This window comes from Toxotes jaculatrix, chromosome 7 (genome assembly GCF_017976425.1).
Source record: "Toxotes jaculatrix isolate fToxJac2 chromosome 7, fToxJac2.pri, whole genome shotgun sequence".
In the NCBI taxonomy this organism is placed as follows: domain Eukaryota; kingdom Metazoa; phylum Chordata; class Actinopteri; family Toxotidae; genus Toxotes; species Toxotes jaculatrix.
The window spans coordinates 28,085,793-28,095,699 of NC_054400.1; the positions used below are offsets into that span (position 1 = coordinate 28,085,793).

A 9,907-nucleotide genomic window follows, 5' to 3' on the forward strand; every position below is an offset into this window, starting at 1 on the left:
AGGGGGATTTACACAGTCTGGTCACCCTGACAATGTTGTCTGTCACCTATTGGCTCTTACATATCCTCTTTAGTTATTCACACACACCAGTCTGACCTGCGATGTTACATTTTTAGTCATCATTACGCATTTTCACACTTCTACAGATTTACAATTCTGTCGATTGCTTGTGCCTTTCATCATACAGTATAACACAACTTTATCCCGTGCTTATCACATTAGGATTGCTGGTATGTGCTCATGTGTTTGTGTGTGTGTGTGTGTGTGTTCAAAGGCTTTGCAGGGCAGCACTCATTATGGATAAAGGGGGGTGGGGAAACTAGTTCAAATTTATTGCCTGTGTCAGCTGTGTCAAATTTGGCAAGCTCAAATGGTCAGCTTGCAAATGGCAGGGCGATACCTTAGGGTCAACAGCCTTTGTAATAAGCACAGAGCTGTACATTTTCACCTCTCAGTGTATAACACGAGTGTTCATCCAGATTTTTTTTAAAAAAAGGGCCAAAAGTACAATCACAGATTACGTTCATATATTTTAGTGTAGTGTTCAGTCAGCTGAGAGCAGTGAAGACTGACCTGATTGTGGATGTGAAAGAAGAGTCCCTCTGCTGCTGATGAGGAGCGGGGCTGCTTGTCCAAATGAATCCTCCAGTCTTTTTTTTTTTTTTTCTTCTTTTTTACTCTTCTCTTCTTTTGATCATTCATAAAGGGGACCACCCACTTTCTGAACCCTTGCCTCTATTTTTGCAGGGTCAGAAAGAGTGGCCAGTTGCTCTTTATGGCGGAGATTTTTACGATGTGGTCAGAGCTGTTTGGAGACCACCAGTTCTCCTTTCACTTGTCACTGGAGCTACAGTAGCCCCGAGGAAGGCCCCGGCTGCATGGGACATGGGTTTCACTGTTTTCAAGTCTTGGAAAATTTTGGCAACTGCTCAAAAGACTGTAAAGCCGTGGTTTTTCTTCCCTGTATGAAGAAGACTACACAATTTATTTGTTAATATCGTTCATGTAAATTCATTTCACAAACAGACAAATGCAAATGAATCCTGCAAATGAACAAAACATTTAATCTGTGAGATTTTCAAATCCCAAAAACTGAATGTTGTTTTGGAAACATATGATAGCGTCCACAGCTGGATTAACCTGCAGGGATATCCCTTAGTGAAAATAAGATTTAATTTACAATGAATCAAATTATTACTTTGCCCACCTGGTAATACATTCCTGCCTTTGTTACATATTCTCGTCACATACACAGTGTTGTTTTTACACTTGAATTTTTTGTACAGATTAGAAAAACAGATAAGACCCATTAAATTTGGAGAGCTTTATAGGTGCCAGCAGGAGGATTCTGTTACCCTCACACAGAGTCAGGTGAGCTCCATCCCCCTGATTCCAGTCTTGGCTTATGAAAAGTCAGAGAATCACCACAGTTTTAGGAATCCATCCTAAGCAGAGCACAAATGTCACAAATTTCATGGCAATCGATCCAATCTAGACATTTCACTCAAACCCTCACATGTCAACCTCACAGTGACACGACATGCAAAGTTAGGGCATCACTAAAGTCATGAGGATTCGTCAGGTGTGCATAATGGGTATCTTCGCCATGGTGCTGGCAATCTATGCAATAGGTGTCTAGATATTTCAGTCTAGATGACAGTGGTGGAGAAACAGAGAGACAGACATTGCCATCCTCTGAGCCATGCTGCCAACATGGCTAAAAACTTCACCTGTTCTGCCTGCATTTCTGTCATCATCTAGGTCTTCCTGTTACAGCCTGAGTGCCTGCCCAGCCTGCCACAGAGACACGTATAAATAAGGTCAGGTTACATGGCCTCAGATCTCTGCGTCACTTTGCAAACTGAAGTGTGTGAGACTGATTCTGTTTTGTGTCCGAGCTGTCTAGGAGACATTTTCCCTTATGCCACGTCCCATTTCTATATCACTATGCTTTGACCTGGACTAAAGTGTTAGATGGTCTAAATAACCAACACCATCATCCTCAGGTCCTGCTGCCAACAGAACAAGGAGGATGAGCAAACACATTCCAACAACTTGAACAAATCAACAAATAACCTCTGGGGAGTGAGTCACTGCCCCCAAATGATGGAGTTATCTCTGGGTCTCTGGCTCATGATCTCTGGGTAGCAGAACGGACAACATGGACGTCACAATCATGGAAATAAGAGGCTCACACGAATTCTTCATATCTGGCATTAAAGGAGCATCTGATCTAGATGTGTTGATGTGGAGTTATTCCAGGTACATTCAAAGAGACCTAGGGGAAGACTCAGAGAGCACTGGAGGTAGTATACATTTCATCTGGCCTGGTGACTTACTCAGGATCCCCAAGGAGGAGCAGGAGAAGATGCGTGGGAGGATGGATGGAGGCAAAACAATAGAGGGGCAATTTGGAGTTTCCAATTCACCTGACCCTTTGGAGTGTGGGAGAAAACAGGAGCACAGAGCGAAAAACCCACAGCAGACCAACCCATGTAACCTCCTCATTTTTCTGCTGTTGGCTTTGGCTGAAATCCAGGCCTGCAGCTCTGAGTTGGAGGTCTGTTCTCCTGAACCACCTCTGCGGCTGGGCTGGGTTGACCTGGCCTCCACTGTTGGTTAGCATCTCCAAACTGAACTTGTCTAGATGCCTGTACATGTAGTGCTTAGCTAACAGCTGTTTCCCTGATACTGAACACAGATTACATACAGGGACTACATGTGAACTATCATGCAGCTGTCAGTATACACACAATAAAAGCTGATTTGTTTTTCTCACAGTAAATGAACAGTATTTTTCACTTCATCCTTAACTTATTTAAAGGTTCTGATGATTGAAGCTGGCAGTGTGAGAGTTAGACATTTCATGAGGCCCTTGCTTCTCTTTTTCTTCTTTCTATATCCCGTTGCCTAAACATCTTGCTGACAACACAGCAAAGTCACATATCTGTGAATTCCACAGTGGCGACAACCTATCAAACTATCCTACAACCTACCATCAATAGAAAGTGTTATCCTTGTTTTATTCGCTCCTGTATTAGCACAGGTAACCCTGCATGGCCAGGTTTAAAGAAGAATTTGGCTTATTACCACTGATCCACATCACTACAGAAAACTATATGGATTCTATGTTAGATAGGATGACAGCTCAACATAAAACACTGTTCACACTGTACATCAGCTAATGTCAGAAACAAGTGATAATGTCACTGTGCTATAAAGACATCAAATCACTGCTTATCAGCTGAAAAACTATGGCAAAGTGTCCACTGGCTAAAATCCATAACAAATGAGTTTAATAAATTGCTTCCATCAGGGAAATTTAAACATCTTTAGCACACAACTTTAGCTTGTCCACATGTATAGAGTATAAAGGCTTCATGCAGCAGGGGGATGTAGGTGATAGTTTGAGGCCCAGCTCTTCTGCTCCTAAAATAAAAACTAAACACAGTCTAATAAGTTATCTAGGTTAGCTCAAAGTTCATAGTAGTACACAAGTTACCCAAATATCAAGGATTTGATTACAACAATGAAAAGGTGTACAACAAAACACATTCATAAAGATTAGTTAGCACTGAATTAAAGAACAATCAACGGATCAGTCATTAAACTGGCAACTTTACTGTTTCAGTGTTTATTTTTAATAGTACAGACAGGTTACAATCAGTCACATGCTTGTTACGTTTTCTTTATACAGAAAATACTGTAGGTTTTGAAGGTGACAAAGTTTTTGTGGTCCAGCTGCATGGACATGTCCCTCAGGCAAATAAAACCACACACATTTGCTGGACCACGCACCACGCTCTCAGTACACACCACTCACATCACTGAATGTCTCTTTAGGTTTCTGACAGCAATAATAATATCCATTGTTCTGATACAGGAGGAGATGGACTGATGGTGTCTTACAGTAAGAAGTGACAGCAGCATGTGGAATCAGTAGCTGCTGGCTCCTGTCAGCCAGTCAGATGCATGGGTGTATCAGAGGTGTCTCACTGCTGCATTTTACCACTTTAGTGCCTTAGACAGGGGGTGATCAGGGTCAAGAGAACGTGAGAAGGGCAAAGATGTGAAGGCACTTGAAGCTTCATGTTACACTGTTGTCCATGGACACAGACTATGACTCATCTGGGCTCAGAAGCAACCAAAATATATTACTATCAAGCATTTTTCTTCTCTTCTCTGTAAATTCATTCTTTTCAGAGGAAGAGGAAAAACGACGTCCTGCTCATCTCAGGATGTGGATTGAAAATGTAAAGATGAAACTGGCTTTTTGTCTACATGATTTGTTTTGGCTCCTTTTACATGGGCTGGAAGTGTGGCCAGTCAACATAAGATAAAAGGGAAGTGTTGGGGGGGAGAGACGCTCTCTTTAACACCTAATTGCCACACCCATAAGGTGCGATTAGGCTTCTCCCTTTTAAATACAATGCTACTGTAATGATCTGTGTTAGAAGCAGACAGAGGGATGGTCTTCAGCTATAAAAAAAACCAAAAACAAAACAACTTTCAGAGCAGTTTCGTTTTTTTGTCCAGTTAAATGAAAGAATGTGAAATGAAATCCCTTTTGATCATCTTAAAGAATGTGAATCATTTCTCTCTCGCTGCACATCTGCGTTTTCCCTATTAAATCATCGTTAGGGGTCCTGTTGCTGTGCCCACCCACAATAGGAAGATTTAAGGGAGGGACTTTGCCTTTCAACATTTAACCAGTGAGCAGCCTGATCCCGGTGAGACAGAGGGCTTTTCAAAACCTGGAATTAACCCAAGCAGAGCCTCACAGAGCCGGGGATTCCTGACACTTCAACCCCAGTGATGTAAAGAAAAACTCAGACGAACTTCTTCTTTTAAAAAAAAAAAAAATAATAATAAAATAATGGATGTATCTGGTTTTGATGCGCTGCGCGGATCTTTTGAAGAGCTCCTCAGTATTCAGTCAGCTGGATCAGGTTTTTGATAGCCTTGATGTGAGGAGGAAATAGCTCCGCGTTGGTTCTATCAGAGACTTTGCCGGTGTGGATGGACAGGTCAGAAGTGCATATGCAACACTGTGGGAGCACAGGATTTACAAATCGCATCCATCTGGGATTATCTGCCACCAAGAATCAAAGGGAGAATGTATGGAATAAACCAGCGCTGTATTTACATGTAAGACGACGCACGGGGGCTGGAGACGTGATTTCAACACTCTTGATTGTTTGATTTCTTTGTAATAACAACTCTTCATTTATTGTTACCCCTGCAGATCATTTCATTTTTTCGTGCTGTGGTGCCATGCTCAGGTAAGCGCAAAACCCTGGACGTCTCCCTGAAAGTTATTTTCCAATCTAAGAAGTGATTTTAAGTAGCAACAGTGAAAGTAAAAAAAAAAAAATTCTAAAAAATATAATAATTCATTTCTGAATACCATTTGACTGTGAGTATAGCGGATATAACCTATTATTCACTCTATTTGTCTGGTGGTCAAATGGGAAATCTTCTGGTGGATGATAAGAATTGGCTTTACATTTCTTTATCCCAGATTAGAAAGAAAAAAATTATGTATTTTATTTTTCCCTTTACATAAAAAAAAAAGGGGGAGAATCACCCGTCTCCTAATTTTAACCAGTATGTGAGGACGCAGGGCGCAGTGACGGACCAGCTCAGCCGCAGACAGATCAGGGTCTACCAGCTCTACAGCCGCACCAGCGGGAAACACGTCCAGATTCAGGGCAAAAGGGTCACCGCTACAGCTGAGGATGGAAATATGTACGGTAAGAGCTGACCCGAGGCCTGCTGTTGACCTTGTAGGACATTTGGCTCTCTGCTGGTTGGAGTTTTTGCACTAGAGCGGCTCTTGTAGCCCCGCAAGCCCCCTACAGCAGTGTTAAGTAGATATGATAAAAATAAAAGATATGATTTTTATTTATTTATTTATTTTTTTCTCTGGGACCAGAGCAGGTTTGGGTTAGCCACATTACCTCTACACTGCAGCCACAGAGTTAAGAATGATGTTTTAGTGAAGGTATTTCCAGAATCCTCAAAAACTCTTCAAACATTCTGGATCAAAAGTTTTCACATAATAATGATAATGATTTTAAAGCAGATTTTCTATGCAGCCATATTTTTTTTTTAGTCCAGTACTTTGGCAGGGAGCATCAGTTTATATCAATATGGACTGATAATACATTTAAAGATTTTGGTTCATGTCGTAGAGTCTTTGTCTGGATTTGGAAACTTGTTCATCTTTGTATTGTGCAATGAAAGGAATATTTTTGGATCATGATAGTTTGAGTATTTGTGAGTCTTCTGGAAACACCTTCAGAGTGTAATGGTGTTATTTACTGACCCTCTGAGAATTTTAAAGGTTGCTTAGTAGTTATTTTATTCAGTAAGTCAGATGCTCACCTCTGTGACTTGTATGCAATGGTCACACACCAGAGGCACAAACTGGGGGCTATAGTTTGGACTGATATTGACAGTATATTTAAAAACAGTGGCTATAGGCCAAGTAGCAACTTCAGTGAGTCGGAGCTGAAACTGTCAGGATGTAAAATCTGCACTGAAATCAGTTTTTTATGTATTTATTTTTTACTCTGTATATTGATTGTGTTTTTTTGCACACTGGCTCTTGGTTAACAAAGCCTGGTCTGCAATAAATGGCAAAAAAAAAAAAAGAAGATATCCTTCAGAGGAACAATCAAATGACCTTTTTTTTTGGTCCCTGGCACTGTAAGCACTGAGCCCCTGCAGGGCACTGATGTCCTCAGGCACAACCAGCAGTTTCACCTCCAGCCTGCTTCTCCCTCTGTGAGGTGTTTTCAGGCCTGTATGTTAATTTAGCCTCCCTGCTGTATCCATGAATCCATCGTCTGGCGAATTAGCGGCTGATTAGGACGTGTCCTTTGTCTCTATAGCTCCAATACACAAGGCTGTTGTAATGCCCAATGGCCATAATTAACTGCAGGACAAATTCAGCAGAGAATGCATATTCTGCTTCTAATACAGCTCTGTAACGCTCAGTGATTCACTGAATCATTTGTTTAATCATCTGGTGTTAGAGGTGATTTAAGGCGGCTCACCTGGGTCAGTGAGTGACTCAGCAGTTCATACTGTCAGACTGCAGCTCAGCAGAGATATCATCTAATGAAACACATCACAATTCACATACAAAATTATAACTGGCATAGGCTTTAATGAACAAACAACAGACCTAAAATGCTGTTTATGTCTGACACTGTAGTAAAGTAGAAATTAGAGTTCTTCATATTTGAGCATCAGGATTAAAAGAAAACGATTTGAGCTTAGTCTAAACAATATTTGCCATTCATCAAGTGAAGTGCATGTTTTGGCTGTACATTTTTTTTTTGTATTTGACATTATATGGAACTATTGAAAATACAAACAAACATTTTAAAAGACAAATAAAGAGTTTATAGTTTCTGGTCTCACTTGACTTTCTTCTCTCGTCTTCTGCAGCTCGTCTGTTTGTGGAGACGGACACCTTCGGCAGTCGAGTGAGGATAAGAGGCGCAGAAAGCGGACGCTACCTCTGCATGAACCGGAAGGGTAAACTTGTTGGAAAGGTACAATTCACATTCCTGCATTTCTTTTATGAAAGAGCGAGGACACCTCAAAATGCTCAGACTTTGCTGAGCAAAAAAATCAAAATAAAAAAAATCAATACCACCAGTGTTTCTTTCAGTTCCAACCAAAGTAGACAGACGTGAAACACTTATTTTAATCCATTGAAGAGCTAGCTATACAATCTGTGTCCGGTCTCGCCTCATCACATCTCACATCCACTGAAATACACACTGCAGCTCCCGTACTGAAGCTTCAGTCTACTGACACTGTAGTCTCATAGCTTGTCAGTAACCCCAGGACATGAAGTGCTGGAAAACAGGAATCCTCAGAGGACTGAGTGAGAGTCGTTCAGTCTTACTGGCCACGGCTGACAGCGATGAGGGGAAAGTACCATCCCATCATGCACTGCCTGTGTGTTTGGTCATAAGTCAACTCTCCACTTCCTTCATGGAAATGGAAAAGATGGGTCCACATATCTGGCTCTGGTCATGACAAGTCACAAATCTATTTCTCATCATGGCTCAGAAGTGTTGAAGGTGTGGCTGCTGTAATGTCTGTTACTGGGAACCACTCGTGCTTCCACATTCACATAAGACAGGATGAAATGAAGGACATTTATTTTTCAGCACTTCGGTGTAATAAGCACTGATGAAAGTTTACTTTAAAGTTCACAACTTCAAACTACTGAGACGAGTGGCTGTTCCACTCTGTCTGTCCGTGACAGTTATTTTTATTTAGATACATGTTACACATACATGTTGCCTGTTAATCACATGCCATAAAACAACCATAGTACATAAAGATTTTCAGGAAAAGAAATGAGGCTACATATTTTTTTTTACATCTCTGTAAAATGTTAGTTGCCTTTGGATTCATGTTTTCATTACTTAACAGAACTTAACTCAAGAAATTAAAAATTTTGCAGGGAAATATACTTACATTTACTCTCTTGCCGAGAGTAATCTACTTTCTGTAGCCAAATCTTTAATGGACATTTCAACGAACTTTCAAGAACCAAGTGAACAAGTGTTTTTCCTAAAATGTCAAACTATTCCTTGAATAGAAGTTAATTGAAGGCATGGACATTGTTGTTACTTGTGTTGAATTAAAAGGTTCAGACGTTCTTTATATACTAATTCAAAACTTAAAAAAGACCTAGTGAGTTGACAGTGTAACCTTTGCTTAAGAACGGCTGCTGTGTCTGACAGTGACAGCTCTGGTCTGGTTAATGCTAAGTGACTGAGTAATGTCCATTACAATGTCCTTTGCAATATCTATTTAAAGTTTGCTAACGTTTGCCACCATAAGCTACTGGTCGTACCAGACCATGTAAGAAGGACACAGGAAAACTCCTGAAAGCTCTGAATTAAATAAGGGTTGTGTTTTATTAGGGTGTGCTCATAACTTCTGATGTGTATATAAACAAAGAGAAATGCATGCTTCTATCTGTCTGTCATGGGGTCTATGTTAGTCCAGCGTTAACATCAGAAACCTATTCTGTCTCCTCACGCAGCCCAATGGTCGGAGCAGGGACTGTATCTTCACAGAGATAGTATTGGAGAACAATTACACAGCGTTCCAGAATGCCAAGTATGAGGGCTGGTATGTGGCTTTCACCAGGAAAGGGAGGCCCATTAAAGCCTCCAGGACAAGGGAGAACCAGAGAGAGGTCCATTTCATCAAGAGGCTGCACACGGGCCCCCCTCCCTTCCCCAACACGGACCAAAGCAAACACTTTGAGTTCATCCGATTTCCGTCCACACGTCGAGCGAAGCGGAACAGGAAATCACGTACCTCTTCCTAACACAGCAGCAAAAGAGATGGACTGATGCCAGCTGCGATGTTGAAAGACACAGATGCAATTTTATTTTTGTATATTTTTGATAGGTAAACAATGGTTAAAATGCCATAAATCTAAAGTAATATTTCTGTAAAATGATCATTTGTAAATACTGAAAGAGAGTAAAGCAGATGGATTATATTTGATCTTCCTGTGTGTATGTGTTGACTGGTGGGGGATGAAGGGACATTATGACAGGGACGGTTAATAACAAGCAGCAGCGTGACAAAGGCCTTATCTTACCTTTAAATCAGCTGACAACATACATCTCCAAGGTTAAAAGGCCTCCAAGGATTTTAACATTCTGCATGGACAGTAAACCAAATTACACTTTGATGTGTGAATTTTCAAAGTGATGTGAGACAATTAAAAAAGATCATCTGAGCTTAAACTGCAAAATCCTCAGTCAAAAAAAAAAACAAAAAAACAAAAACAAAGCAAACAAAAATTAAAACCATATATGAATACATCATATTACAGTCAAACACATACAACTTGGAC

The 9,907-nt window shown here is 40.7% G+C and overlaps 1 protein-coding gene across 2 annotated transcripts; it reads left to right on the plus strand.

Annotated features, from left to right (window-relative positions):
- The first annotated feature begins 4,774 nt into the window (after positions 1–4,774).
- fgf17 (fibroblast growth factor 17) lies at positions 4,775–9,547 on the plus strand. 2 transcript variants are annotated; one of them, XM_041042390.1, is made up of 5 exons: positions 4,775–5,148; positions 5,246–5,282; positions 5,576–5,753; positions 7,459–7,565; positions 9,080–9,547. In XM_041042390.1, exons 1-5 carry the CDS (start codon positions 5,117–5,119, stop codon positions 9,368–9,370), a joined length of 645 nt encoding a protein of 214 aa, XP_040898324.1. In that variant the 5' UTR covers positions 4,775–5,116; the 3' UTR covers positions 9,371–9,547. The 2 variants fall into 2 exon arrangements, with proteins under 2 accessions (XP_040898324.1, XP_040898325.1); XM_041042391.1 differs by having other exon boundaries at positions 5,609–5,753.
- Positions 9,548–9,907: the final 360 nt, after the last annotated feature.

Bases quoted from the DNA above. Each gene is read 5' to 3' on its own strand.
- fgf17 (XM_041042390.1), top strand. From the start codon at position 5,117: ATGTATGGAATAAACCAGCGCTGTATTTACAT. The intron at 5,149-5,245 runs GTAAGACGACGC...TTACCCCTGCAG, and splicing joins AACCAGCGCTGTATTTACAT to ATCATTTCATTTTTTCGTGC. The intron at 5,283-5,575 runs GTAAGCGCAAAA...TAAAAAAAAAAG, and splicing joins TGCTGTGGTGCCATGCTCAG to GGGGAGAATCACCCGTCTCC.